The 15,643-nt window shown below is 34.7% G+C and overlaps 1 protein-coding gene across 1 annotated transcript in view; it reads left to right on the top strand.

Moving 5' to 3' along the window:
• Positions 1–13,928, top strand: part of LOC148312971 (uncharacterized) — a 29,613-nt gene extending 15,685 nt beyond the window's left edge. Inside the window, exons 4-6 of the mRNA XM_088271166.1 lie at positions 9,243–9,323; positions 11,597–11,758; positions 12,244–13,928. Of these exons, the coding sequence (XP_088127292.1) occupies positions 9,243–9,323; positions 11,597–11,758; positions 12,244–12,690 (690 nt within the window). The 3' untranslated portion in view covers positions 12,691–13,928. The remainder of the gene's footprint in view (positions 1–9,242; positions 9,324–11,596; positions 11,759–12,243) is intronic.
• Positions 13,929–15,643: the final 1,715 nt, after the last annotated feature.

The following is a 15,643-nucleotide window of genomic DNA, read 5'->3' as shown; positions in this document are numbered from 1 at the left end:
CGTTTTTAGGTGTTATTATACAAAGTGAAAGGTGAATGAAAAATGATAAGGAGAGTGTTATATTATGATTTTCTTTATTTGAATATGCGATGATCGCGTTTGGGTTTCAACGTCAAAAGTTTTGTAGTCGTTTCCGGCTCGAGAGCAACGCGCGAAGCGGAAGCTCCAGTCGCCCCGACTTTTGTGGATATTTCACTGGTTTCCACTGCACCCCCTCTCACCTCCTTCCAGCTCACCCTCCCCTTCTATCAATCAGTTTTCCCGCCACCAGCAACAGGTGGCGCGTGCGCACTCGTGACGTCTTTGCGCCGAAGGGGGGGGATACCACGTGACCTTTATGTAATGTTATTACGTTTTCTCTGTAGCGGAGAGGGGAAAACGTATCACGTTCTGATAACTGGGAACGTTACACCCGAAATGCGATACAAATCGATGTAGTGCTGTGGTTTTTATCACGCTTACAGTTTTTTTTAATTTATCGACATCGTAACATTATACATCGTAACATTACATATATATATATATATATATATATATATATATATATATATATATATATATATATATATATATATATATATATATATATATATATATATATATATATATATATATATATATATATATGTATATATATTTATATATATATAAATATATATATATATATATATATATATATATATATATATATATATATATATATATATATATATATATATATATATATATACATATATATACATATATAAATACATATATATATATATATATATATATATATATATATATATATATATATATATATATATATATATATATATATATATATATATATATATATTCTACATATATTTACAAATCAATAAAGACAATGGTCTGATTTAAGTAATCACTAAACACTACTTTAATTGTAAAATCACCATTCTACTTATGATTGATGAGCACTCTATTCAAATTTTGGTATTTTGTATTTATCCTTCAATTCACACATTCTTTCACGTGTGAGTTCTCGGCACCATCTATGTGTACATGTGTTTTTAACCAGTATTTTCATAATACCACACAGTGCCAAAGAACCGAATCCAGCTCGCCAGTCGCAGTATAACGACCACTGGTCTGCCTACTCCAATTCAGTATTATTCGATGATTTTTCCTTCTAAAATTCATTCGATAATGAAGCGACGCCTACGAATTTTCCCCTTCAGGGTTTTCAATGACTTTTATGGATTCATTTTCCTCGTTTGGAGAGTTATTGTGTATATTGCTACTTCTCTCCTCAATTCTCGTCAGCAATTTCCGATAATTTTATTTGAATAGTCTTAATTCAAACCACTCCATGTTTTGAAATTGATACGTCATCATTTTTTGGACCTTTGTCAAAATGTTACTTAACTGACTATCAAGCCGCAGGGGTAGGCAGAGAGAATATAACGCCACACTATTCTGTGTTTGCAAACATTCCTTGTCTCGTCCACATTCATGATTTTCTCAAAAATACCCGCCGGTTATTCTCCTCCTAGACTCCTCACCTTATATTATACTTGATTTCTTTTATTAAAGTTTTCCTCCGTATTCCTTTGCTCCTATTTCCAACTACATCTGCATCATAAATTTCTCTCTTCACTCATTCTTTTCATATGTACAAACTTTCTCAAAACACTCTTTTTAATTTTCTCGACAATGCTTATTTTATTATTTATTATTTTTATTTTGGTCAACAACAGCAACATATGTAAAACAAAACATTCAAAGATATACATTAAACAAGCCGATTATACCAAACCACATAAACACAAAGATTTGTATAAAATATTTAGTGTAGATCTAGCAAATGAACTCGTATTTACGAGAGAAAATGGGCATGTGTGATGTGAGTAAGAGGGTATGTGTGTGTGATATTGATTCTAGTAGGGGCATGCATACAATGCTGAGAAGCATAGTTTTTAAAGTTCCTGTGAGGACAATATGCTCACCATTCGACTTTTCAACACAGATTTTCCGCAATTGAAAATGTCAACTTGGCTAAAACATGAGTTGTACTCACTAGCCGTTCGAAACATAGGTGAACTCTGCGCATAATTAGTTGGAAGGACAGGTACTCGGAATAAAGATTGTGACGTGTGACGGGTACGGTAGCCGGGTGGGTACATTATACGTTATTTCGGAAGTCAAAACCGGACTATCTAGACGTCCGCTGATTATATGCTTATCTCAGCCTTGCATTATTTCCTTGTTTCACCATTCGTAAATCTACCATACATCGTTTTGCCGCACTTCGTTTGAAAGATCGAATTTCGATGCATTCATCTTCCAAGTATTTGGAATACTTGATAATGCCACATTTTTCTCAGTCTTCCTCTACTCATACTTCCCTCATATACACATTTGTTTTATTATTCTTTTTCACTCATTCGATTCACATATCCTAAACATTTTAAGGCATCATTCTTAATTTTCTTTTTAATGTTTCTTGAATGTTTCCCGCAGATACTTTGTGGCATATTTTATACACTTTATAAAATTAAATAACTTTGTTATAACCACTTTTTTATAAATAAAATTTAACATATTGGTTTCGACAAGAACCTTGTCATCATCAGGGTTTATTTTAATTCAAAAACATTAAAATACTCTCACCAAAAAAGCTTCCACACACTCCGTAAAAATCCTAGATATAATAATCCTAAATCCTAAACATTTAGGATTTTTACATGTGTGTGGAAGTTTTTTGGTGAGAGTATTTTAATGTTTTGAATTAACATAAACCCTGAGGATGACAAGGTTCTTGTCGAAACCGGTAGGTTAAATTGTATCGATATAAAAGTTATTAAAACAAAGTTATTTAATTTTATAAAGTTCTCTTTAATGCTTATCTCAGCCTTACACTTTTTCCTTATTTCACCATTCGAACATCTATCGTACATCGTTTTACCGGATATTCGTCTAAAGTCACCACTTAAACCAGCCCAGAATCTCCCTTGATCTTTGTTGACATACTTACAATACAACAACTTCATTTAAATAACTTCCAAGTAAAAAATAATCGACAATTTATAAACCAAAATTTGGACCTAGTAAATTTTTGTACCATGGTTTTGATTTTTGACTCAGCTCGGAGGTTCTTTAAAAATTTAATAAAAAGAAAACATGTCGCATAGACGATTAACTATTTATAAGCAGACGCAGAATACAAGCATGCTAGTATCAGTTTAAATTGTTTCCCTGGAGACGTGAAGTCCCAGTAATCTACACGACAAGCTTACCGCTGTACATGTGTAATTTTATACTCTTACTTACATATGAATATCTATATATGTATATATAAATTTTAATATATATTATATGTGTTTGTACCATATAATATATTTAAATACTACTATTGGATAGATAAAATGACTGCCAAATCAGTTAATGAAAATAAAATATAATTAGAAAGTTAAATTTTATTTTTATTATTGTCTATAAAATGCATTCCACAAAGAAATGTCAGTATAAAGATTGAACCTGTGGTATCTACGCAGACTGTATGTATGGTACATGTCGCTTACTCCTTTCAACAACGTCATATATCAAATAACATATTTTTTAGGAGATCGCTTAAAGTTTGAAAATATAATAAAATGTATTAAAAATAAATATTAAGCCACTTATTGAACTTTTTACTGTGCAACAGATCTTTTTAGGTTAAACCTGAATGTTTTTTCGCCATTTGAAAAATATTAAGTATATTTAAAAAAAATATTATACAATACCTCTTCTTCAAAATGTAAAAACAACACTTTCTGCCCTGTAGCGCGTAAATATTAAGTTAAAAATATGCCGCTTTTGCTGGGATATAGTACATTTTCTGGTCATTTCGAAAACATGCACAACTGAAAATTGACGATTTTTTATATATGACGTTGTTGAAAGGAGTGAGCGATGTGGCAGGGTAGTTTTGAAAAAGTCGTGTAATACACATGTGAGGGCGGCTAGCCCTGGTAGGGCTGCGAGATCGATAGGGGCCGCCCAGCCCGGCCACCCTCGCGAGGGCGGCGCCCCCCGACCCGCCCTCCGACGCTGTCGATGCAGATCGATGGGAGAGCCATCGCTGACGAACATTTTTTGCACTTGTAGTATACATATTCAAACACGTGATCATCGGTCTAATTTGGGAAATACAATCAATCTAGAACATATTTTTTACATGAAATTTTTACTTGGTAAATACCACTATTTCTTAAAATATATTGTGACAGGTGTTTTGATGCATTCCGCATCGTTTTTAAATACCGTGTGTTAGTTCTTTATTTTAGAATTTAATTATTTAATTCGGCAGTCATTTTGTCGTAAAATCTATCTATTTTAAATTTATGTTTTTCTTAGTAAAAACTACTATTCTTAAAATCTATTGCGACACGTGTTTTTTCTCCTGACAAAGTTGGACTTCACATACGGTGTTTGAAAATAAAATTTAAAGAAATAGTGGTTTGTATAAGTAAAACTCCAACTAAATTTTAGAGTTGTAAATTAAAACAACAAATAAAAAATGTACAAATAAAACAATTATAAGTTGGAGATCCTAAAAACTATCATTACAAAAAAACATAAACTGCAATACTTTGAAACAATAAAATAAAAAATTCTTCTTCTTCTTCTTATTATAGGCCTTGCGGCCTGTTTTTTTAGAGGGATTAGCTATCAACCAATCTCTTTGGTGGTGTGCCCGGGAGTCGTCTACCATGGGGTTGGCCGTATAGTGCGATGTGGGGGAGTCTGGATGGTTCCATTCTCTTCACATGCGTATACCATTGTCTCCTTCGTTGCCTTCCCCACCTAACGACATCTTCGATCTCGCATATTTCCCTTATCCTGGCATTTCTGATTCTATCTCGAAGACTCTTGCCTGTTACGCTTCTCAGAGTCTTCATTTCTGACACTTTAAGCGCGTTTTTTATGGCAGCGGTGTCTGTTCTACTTTCGATTCCGTACGTCATGATGGGTCGGACACAAGTTTTGTAGATCTTGATTTTGCTGCCGATCTTCATCTCAGGGTTTTTCCATATAGCATTTTTCAGGCATCCCGAGATGGCTGCAGCTTTGTTCACTTGCCCCATCTATAAAATATAAAAATAAAATACAATAATAACACACCCATAATAAATAATTCGACGATGACTAAATCCTCGCCCCACTGTCTATGTTCACACTGATAAAAATAAACAACAAATAATGAATAAATATATAAAAGTAGCAAGCAGTTCCTCAGAAATAGCAGTCACAATAGATTTTAGGACGTAATGGTATTTATCGAATAAAATGATATTTTACTATTTCAATCATTATCATTCCTCCCAGATAAACCAATAATAACTGTTAGAAAAAAATTGCAGGTTTATGATAGCTGAAGTATAATACAAATGATTGAGAATGAAAATTTCATATATATAACGAGAAAATACTGCGTCGATCTGGTTGTAGACTGGCCTATGTTAGTGTTCAATTTTAAATTTATCTAATGTCCGCCTCCGTAGTGTAATGGTCAGCACGCTTGGGTACCGTTCTGGAGGTCCCGGGTTCGATTCCTAGGGGGGTCAAATAAATATAAAAGATTTTTTCACTGTAATATTTATTTAATATTACCCTGGACTGGTACCTAAAGCGGAGGGCTGATCACCTTTTCTTCATGTGTAAACGATCAAGATAACACTGCTTTTATATAAATTAGTGCCCTATGCACCACTGGAATAAGGTTTATATATATATATATATATATATATATATATATATATATATATATATATATATATATATATATATATATATATATATATATATATATATATATTATATATAAGGTTGATGTATTTTTTTAAGTTGAGAGTTGCATTTATTATTTACTTTGCTTATTATGTATAAGGTTTAAAGATCAATTTTCAATTCTTCTAGCTAAAAAAATGTTTAAGTTTAGGCTGTGTTGGGAACAGGAGGGATAATCTAGTGTGGACAAATCAGGAACTTGTCAGCATTTGCTCATTGCTTGAAGAAAACCACGTCAAATTTATCAGGAGAAGACAGACTGTTGACTGTCATCTACAGGCCTTCCATTCCATGAGAAAATGGTTCGGCATTTTGGGTCGGCAAGTTGAAGTTGATTTTGAAATCACCACTCATAATCACTTACATTTTCCTGTTTTTTTTTCTAAACGATTATATACCTTCAATAATGTAGGCCAGTAAGACTTCATGAATGAATTAATAATATCATTAGATCTAGCATTGTTTGATGTAAATGGCTACCATCATAAATATCTGACAATTTTCCAGTTGACATTTCGTTGCACATATGTCACCCATTCCCGTATTGAGTAAGCACATGCATTGGATTGACATTTATGGTCATATTAATGGATAGCCCAATTTTTTGTATTATTTTCCACATTATTTTATAATTATCGACGATAGAATAAATATGCCAAAAATATAGAATTTACACTCAACCCTTTCGGAAAAGCATAACCAGTAGAGTTAGTGACGTAATGGGGTATTGTGACTTCTTTTTCTTCCTTCTTATAGATCATCGAATCTATCTGTTCCGTTTGTTTGTCTATTGAATTTTGGACTACCAGCTGTCTCGCCATCGCTTTGGAGGTCTTCCAGGTGGTCTTCTTCCATCTGGGTTCTCTTGAAGAGCAATTCGGGCCAGTCTTTTTTCTTGCATTATATTGACATGGGCATCCAGAACCGTCTTCGCTGTCTTCCTCGTCTGACTATTTCCTCCGTACCACACATTTTACGAATTTTCGTATTCTTTTTTCGGTCTCTTTACGTGTTTCCTGTTATACACATCAATACCCTCATTTCTGAAGTTCTTCAAAGAGATTTGGTTCTCGCTGTGTCTGCTCTGGTCTCTATCCCATATGTGGCAATCGGTCTTATACATGTCTCATATATTTTAACTTTGCTTTAAATATTCATCTGTTTACCCTTCTTGTTTTTTTCCTCTTAAGCATCCTTTGTATTACAGCCGCTTTGTTGGCCTGTCTTAGAGTTTCATCATAGAGGTTGCCAGTACTACCGATATTAACTCCCAAATACTTCTTACAACTCCATTCTTCTTCTGTGCGTGTCATGTCAAGTCCCCCTGATATCGACTATTAATTGAGTCCTTGTCTTGGGCAGCTCTAATCAGCTTCTCGACGGTCCTGATCCCCGTCCAAACTCGTATATTCCGGAGCCAGGAGATCTGTCTTCTGCCCACACCTCGTCGTCCCTCTATTAGGTGCATTAGCTCGTACTTCTCTCCTCTCAGCACATGCCCCAGATAGGACACCTTCCGGATCTTGATATCAGTCAGCAACTGTCACATTTGCGTTGGTGACCATACGTGCTCAATTATTTGATTTTCCACAACAAGTTCAACACTTCTTCCAGTACTTCTTATTAAAACTTTAAATTATATGTACACCCACACATTCTCATTATACACTTTATACACACAGTACTCTTTATTTAAACTTAAATTTAAATGAATACCCACACATAGGCTATACGTTTAATTTTAAAGATCAAGATTACACTGCGTTAATGCGATGCAGTGCCCCATGCAACATTGGGTGCGGATAAGGGTTAGAAAGAAAAATTATGTTTCATTGTTAAATGCAACAAAAGGAAATATTCGTGTTTTTGTTATTTACAAAAATACTTAAATTTTATACATTTTCTGTGAGCCATGAAAACAGGTATCAAATTATGGTAGAGTGGGTTCGAACCCAGAAACTCTGACTCAAGAGTCCGCGACACTAACCACGGAACCCGATACCTTACTGGGTTTTTACTGGGTTACATCTTACTGGGTTTTTACTTATTCTGTGTAGTGAGGTGATGTGATTGAATTTCCTGAAATTCCTGAAATTCCTGAAATTACTCATATCGTTGCATGCATCATAACATGTCAAAAAAACGCATCCCATGCGCGCGTGTTACGTGATGAATCTGGCTACGTTTTGTTGACGGTCAGACACTCTAAGGGATGGGGGTGCAGGGTGGCGGGGGTGGGAGACGAAGGCTGCTCGACACATCGATCCACTGCGCCTAACACCCTCAGAGTATTAACTGATATTGTACCGGCGTTACACCCTTACGGCACTTTCCCTCCAGTCGGACATTTCTGCGTAATTTGAACATCCTAACAAATTGTTTTTGTTTTTTTAAATATTTATTCATTTAAGCTTCATATACTGAAAAAAAAAGTACATTGGTAGGCTTATTGCTTAAATGCAATATCTTCCAACCAACCAAAAACAGACTAGTGATGTTGGTCAAAACGTTTGATACCACATATCGCTCACTCTTTTCAAGAACGTCATAAATCGAATAACTTGATTTTTCAGGAGAACGTTTTTAAAGTTTAAAAATAAAATACAATGAATTAAAAATAAATATCAAGCCACTTAATGAACTTTTTACTGTGCAACAGATCTTTTTAGCTTAAACCTGAAGGTTTTTTTCTCCATTTGAAAATTATTTAGTTTGTTTAAAAATAATAAAAAAAATACCTTTTCTTCAAAATGCAAAAACAACCCTTTTCTGCCCAGTAGCGGGTAAATATTAAGTTAAAAATATGCTTCTTTTGCTGGGACATAGAACATTTTCTGGGCATTCCGAAAATATGCACAACTGAAAATTGTTGATTTTTGATTTATGACGTTCTTGAAAGGAGTGCGCGATATAGCTGTTTGCAATCAGAGGGTAGATAGTACAATACTTGAACATTTAAAGAAAAATATAAATTACAAAATGATGACAGTGAGGTAAGTAAAGGAAAAAAGGGAGTTAAGGGAAGGAGGTAGAGGGAAAAACTAAGGAAGGAGGTTTGATGGACAGTTAGGAATCTAATGATAGATAGTAATGTCTCAGACGTTTCTGAAAAGTTATTAGAGATGGTGTATTTTTTACAATGAGAGGTAATGCGTTTCATAGTCTAGCTGCCTACCTTACATCAGGTCAGTCAGGTCACGAGTCGGAATAATTGGCAGGTATGTATGAGGAGATGCATGAATGTAGAAGGGGTGAAGAATTTTTAAATATTTAGTGGTTTCCTAAGCAAAAGCATGCGACATATAACTAAGTATTAAATTACATCAAATCCGATTTAGAAACCATTTCACTATATTTAGCCTTGTACATTAATCTTCCTGAAACCTGAAAGGCATCGTGTCGCGAAGTCCTTGCATAGTGTAACTGAAAAATATTGATTTCAGGGTGCATTAGATTGGGCGGAAGGAGCGTACCTACCCCCGGTCGGCGAGAGCGTAAGGGATGCACCGTGGAGCTACTATCAAGTAAGAATATTATTTTTTTATTGACTTTGAGTTTAATTTGTAGAACTCTTTATTGTTTCACCTTGTTAAGGCATTTTCAAATTTATTTTTATTTTATTTTATTTTATTTATTTATTCGGGAATTGTACAGCTTACATATAAAAAATGATAAAATAAACAATAGTTACATTAACAATAGTAAACATTACATTACATTAACAAAAAATGGTTAGGTTAAAAAAAAAGCCAATCAAACAATTCCACATTTATGTTATAAAACTATTAAAAAACATTCAGAGATTAAACAACAAAAAAAGGGTATTATATAAAAAAATTACTGTGATGATTAAATGGACTGTAGGTCCACAGTTCTAGGCACTTAAGTAATAATTCAGTCATATGAGTTATTGTTCATATTTTTAATGAAATTTTTAGTTTAAAAAAATATATATATACAACCTGGTAGACTCAAATCAGTGTTCGATTTTATTTTTTAAAACATAAGAATACTCGCGTAAACTCTCAATTTGTAAATTAATTGGGATATTCGCATTTTTATCTCTCGCTGTTGTGTAAGATTCGACATTGTTTGGAAAATTAGCACAAAATGCTATTAAACCCTCTCGTACATATATACAATAAATTGTAAAAAGTATAAAAAATCCTAACTGTAGAATTTTTAAAAGTAATAATATATAAGTAATATATAAAAGTAATAATATACTGTCCGCCTCCGTGGTGTAATGGTCAGCGTGTTTAGCTACCGTGCTGGAGGTCCCGGGTTCGATTCCCAGGGGGGGGTGAAAATAAATATTAGTGATTTAACACTGTCATATTTATTTAATATTACCCTGGACTGGTTCCTGAAGCGCAAGAGTGATCAACTTGCCTTCATGTAAGTAATGATCAAGATAACACTGCGTCAATTTGATGCAGTGCCCTATGCACCATTAGGTGCGGATAAGGGTTATAATAATAATATATATAATCGATTTCTTTAATTTATTTTATTATCACCAGGTGACTTTTTTTATTTATTACATAAAGTCAAAGTGGCTCTACGATCTAGCAAAGGCTAATGCAACGCAATGTTTCTTCTTCCTCTACTATTATTACCAATACATTCACCTCACAAATTTGTTTTACCGTTCTTTCCTTACTAATTCGTTCCACATGTTTAATCCATTTCAACACGCTTTTCTTAATTTTATCGATAATGCCTTGCATTCTTTCCTTATTTCACCGTTCGAATATCGATCATACATCTTTAATACATTATACATTTTCCATAATTAAATAATGAACATTATACCAAGTTTTACTTATTTCGGGCTCCATAAGTATTTCGAAAGGGTTCTGTCGCCAAAAAAGTTTGAAAACTACTGCTATAGACACGAAATGAGAGAAAAACGTATTCTGCGCGTTCTTGCAAATCATTTGCCTGTCTATAGGAGTAGTTAAGGTCGTTACCTTAAATGTTAATTTTTCAAGTAACAAGTGTTCTTTTGATATTAAAAAAAAATACAAATAAAAGAAATCAATAAATTAATTTTTAAAATCTCGATGAGCCAGTTTGTGTTCGATTTCTTGAAGTTATTGTTCAATCAAATTATAAACAACGAAAAAACATATGCCTTCATTCATGTCATATAAAATAAAAAGAGAAAGGTAAGAAATAAAAATAATGCAATAAAAAGAGAAAATATAAGGTGGCACACAAGTGATCTAGAAAGAGTGATGGAAAATGCCATGAATCGAGCTCTTATTGTCATCAATGCTGGCTGCTGTCACTTGGCCGATATCATTTTCTCAACTTAATAGAAAAAAAGTTTAAACATCAAATGAACGCAATCCAAAAACAGAACTTAACTTTTTCATCCATATTAAAAATTACAGCAAAAAAACATCACGTCACAACTTTTGCGCCACCTTGTATAAAGTCTTCTTCGTCTTCCTTAATGGTGCATAGGGCACTGCATCGTATAGAAGCAGTGTTATCTTGATCGTTAAATACACGAAGGAAAGGTGATCAGCCTTCCGCTTCAGGAACAAGTCCAGGGTCATATTAAATAAATATTAGACTGAAAAATCACTTATATTTATTTTGACCCTCTTGGGAATCGAACCCGGGACCTCCAGCATGGTAGCCTAGCGCGCTAACCACTACACTATGGAGGCGGAAAAAATATGTATAAAGTGTCTGCCTAAAATAATCTATTGCACTTTGAAGTATCTTCTTTCAGCGTTGTCATGATATTGTAAGAATCTTGTACCAATTGAGTCAATGATTTCAGAACGGGTGGCAGTCTGGAGGGGGGCGCTCCGCATACCCCGTGCGGCCGGTGGCGCTCCAGGGGGGGTACCCGCCGCCACCGCCGCCACCCCCTCTGCTGTACCCCCACCGAGACCCCCTCAGAGGCATGGCTGCCATGCAGGGAGCTTCCCTGCCGGACAAGGTACGAGCGAAGAGGCTATCCGCGACCTCCTCCTTCTTCATGCGCTCCTGGCCCTAAAAAACTATTTACTCATTTCATTCCTACCGCTATCCCTACCCAGTGGTACTTAGGGCACTGCATCGTATTGACGCTGTGTTATCTTGATCTTTACTCACATAGGTGATCACTTTTGCGCTTCAGGGACCAGTCCAGGGTGGTTAATATTAGAGTGAAAAAATCCCTTATATTTATTTTCACCCCATATTTCCATAATTTCAGGATTATCGATCATACCGCTCAACAATCGATAAAATGCGTAATAAAATACACATTCCTTCTTGTCTCTAAACTGTTGTAGCCAAGCATACCCTGGAGTAACTCGGTCGGATAGAACCAAGGATAATAGACATAATATAATGCTGATCTAGGCTTCCTGACAGACCTTCTCTTGCAAAGCATTTTTTTTTGTTTTGTTTAAAGTTTTGTATTTTTTTTTTGTATTTCAGATGGCTTCTGCGTGCAGCTGGGAACCATATCACGCTGATGAGAGGAGCACTCCACGCCCTCGCTACCGCCCTGCCTCGCCCGCCCAACGCCAGCAGCGCCAGCCAAGAATAAAAGAAGAAAACAGGGTGTTCGCATCAGAAAGGACAAGAAAAAACAAGTCTCCCAAGATCCAGCCGAGGGAAGAAGTCCCGGCAGAGCCGATACAGGTGGCGAAGCCCATCCTGGACGCCGTGCCTCTGCCGGCCTTCCAGCAGGCCTTCGGGTCCACCGAGATCGGGCGTTTCTCGGAGGCCTTCACCAGCGCTGGAGCCATCACAGAGGAGATGGTCAGCAAGGCTATCTCGCAAGGGCTGCAGGAGGGCTGGGAGGGTCGCGAAGGGTGGCCCGAAGCTGGGGATGACTGGGCAGCTAGGGGGAAGAAGATCAAGTGCGAGGACTCGTACTGAACCTTCGAAGCAAACAAATCAGACTCCAAGCTATCCATGACTCCAGATCGATGTCTTTCCAAATGATTTTCCATAGAAAATAGGTTAAATTTTAGATTTCACCATCAAATGTATTGAGTTTATATTATTTCTTGTTTCGGCATTCACTTTGTTGTAAGACATGATGAAATTATAAATAAAACACTTGTTTTTTATAACTTGAGTTTTATATATAATATTTACGGCTACTTTCAAAAGCTACAGATGCTTCCATAGACTTACGTCAATATATAAACCCGTGGATGGAAAGCATCTTTAGTTTTCGAACCTGATTGTAACAATAGTATAATACTCAAGTGGTAAAAAATAAGTGTTTTATTTTTAATTTCAGTTCATTTTGTATTTTAAAAGCATTATTTTCTTTGTGGTATGGTAATTTAACACTCTCCTTATTATTCATCGTTCACTTTGTGTAATACTACTTAAAAAACTGTACTTTAAGACTACCGGTTGAGATTTATTCCTTCTATATAGTCTATAGTCTATATATATTTTTCTTCTTCATCTTTCTATAGATCCTAAGGATCTATCTGTACCACCGCTCGTTCCTCTTGGGATTTCGACTGCCAGCTATCTCTCTACCTTTTCAAGGGTCTGCCTGGGGATCTACGTCCTTCGGGGTTTCCTTAAGTGACGATATGTAGAAATCTATATAAGTATATATCATTCTCTCTTTATATTCCATTGATGACCTAATTGAGAAAAGGCTTTTCCAAAATCAGGTATCTTGATGTAAAGTTTTTAAGAGGTATTACAAAAAGTGAATGATGAGTGATAATGAAAATGTTGTTTTTATCAATGTTTAATTACAGCATAGGTTCTCAAATCGTACTCAATAAAAACAGGGCAATATCGTAACCGGAATCGATAAAATATTTTAGCAGAGGGTGATTGACTTAAAACTTTTTGAGAACCTGTGAATTATAATATTTCTATCATCTTAGAAAATGTATCCGTCTATATAACCAATCTCCAGGATTTTTTTTTTTAAATAATGATATCTGAGAGGATTTTCACATGCGTATATAGAAAATTCGTACTTCTTCACTGAAACCTTTTTAATTTTTTTATGTAATCAATTTTTATTTGAGTTTCAGGTGAAACAATTTGATATTTTAATTTTCAATATTTGTAGTAAAATTCAATGCCCTGATAGCCACCACTGAAAATGATTTAAGTCAATTTAATAAAGAGAAAAAGATATATAGTGTAAAAATTAAAAATCATTCCAAAGGTGGAGATAGCCTCTTTTTTTCGTTTATTTAAGGTATATTACTATCTAATCGAATGCCTATTCATATATTAATTAAAACATAATATTTATATTAGATATTTAAATCCTTATGAATAGTCTAACTGTTACAACGGTGGTCCATCGGAGTTACTGTACACTGGTAAAATTTGTTAATATTTAAGGAAGCTGGAATTACAACTGCTCTTCGTACTGTACCTACGAGTATGTACGTTCTGCATATTGTATGATAAAAGTTTTTCACATCGAATTCGACGTTTACAAACCAAATTGGACGTTAAATTAATTAAATTTTTAATAAATAATATCAAATAAAATTTAAACCTTAAAACTTGCAAGGCAAATTGGAAAAATATTGTAGTTCACAAAAAAATCTTAAAAATACATTTAAAGTAGCATTCATGAATCAATTTACGTTCGCCTCCGTGGTGTAATGATTAGCGTGTTTAGATACCGTGTTGGAGGTCTCGGGTTCGATTCTTAGGGGGGTGGGGTAAAATAAATTTCAGTGATGTACACTCTTATATTTATTTAATACTACCCTGGAATAATCCTTAAAGCTGAGGGCTGATCACACTGCCTTGTATAAGTAACAATCCAGATAACACTGCGTCAATACGATGCAGTGCCATCGGTATGCACCATCGGTTGAAAAAAATAGCACTCATGAGTCAAAGTACCAAAATAACTTGCGTATACATCGCGCGCACAGACTATGAGAGCGCGCCGCGCAGGCTTGCCAACTTGACGACTAACGCACTTGCTAGTCTTAAGAACAAAATATGTGGTCCAGTATAAACACTGGCAGTATATGTAGTAATATAATAATAAAACCCTTATCCGCACCCCAATGGTGCATAGGGCACTGCGTCATATAAACGCAGTGTTATCTTGATCGTTTACACATGAAGGAAAGGTGATCAGCCCTCCGCTTCAGGTACCAGTCCAGGGTAATATTGAATAAATATGACAGTGAACAAAATCACTTATATTTATTTTACCCCCCTTGCCATTACACTACGGAGGCATATGTAGTACTAATACGAATATATTTGTATTTTTTTTTTCATAAAATACAATATAACGTCCATTTGATGTGTTATGCAACCAATTTGGTTCGTAAAACGTCCAATTTGGAGTAAAAAACCTGTACAAGGAATTCAGGTATATTAAAAGGTTAAAGATATTTTACTTAAGTGTGCCTTTCAATAGTTAGAGTAAAGAATTCATTATAAGAAAACCGAGAGATCGATCATTTCTTGCGGTGTGAGGCAAAAATTTGATGAAAAAAAATCACGAGTCGTGTGTGTACAGTAATATCCGGTAGGGATAAAAATACAAAATATTTTAAGAAATTATATTATGCGAAGAGGTCGTTAGATAGTCAAATTTATTATAATATGGAAAAAAATATAGATCGTATGATTTCATTTAGTTATGTTGTTAAAATTGGGTCCAAAACACGATGCGATTCTTTGTAATTTTTGCTTTTTTCGGAAAACTACTTTTGTTAAACGAATTGAATCGAAAAGAGCAGATAGGAGACGTAAAATGGGCGAAAATAATTCAAGAGATCAATCATGACGATGTGTACTCATTATTTTATGTATACGACGTACTAATCATCATGCTATCTTCTTTATACTAGTACCTGAAAGGTAG

This window comes from Brachycentrus maculatus, unplaced genomic scaffold, assembly GCF_059751285.1.
Source record: "Brachycentrus maculatus isolate JH-2025_06_01 unplaced genomic scaffold, ASM5975128v1 h1tg000028l, whole genome shotgun sequence".
Classification (NCBI taxonomy): Eukaryota; Metazoa; Arthropoda; class Insecta; order Trichoptera; family Brachycentridae; genus Brachycentrus; species Brachycentrus maculatus.
This window is presented reverse-complemented; position numbering and strand designations above follow the sequence as displayed.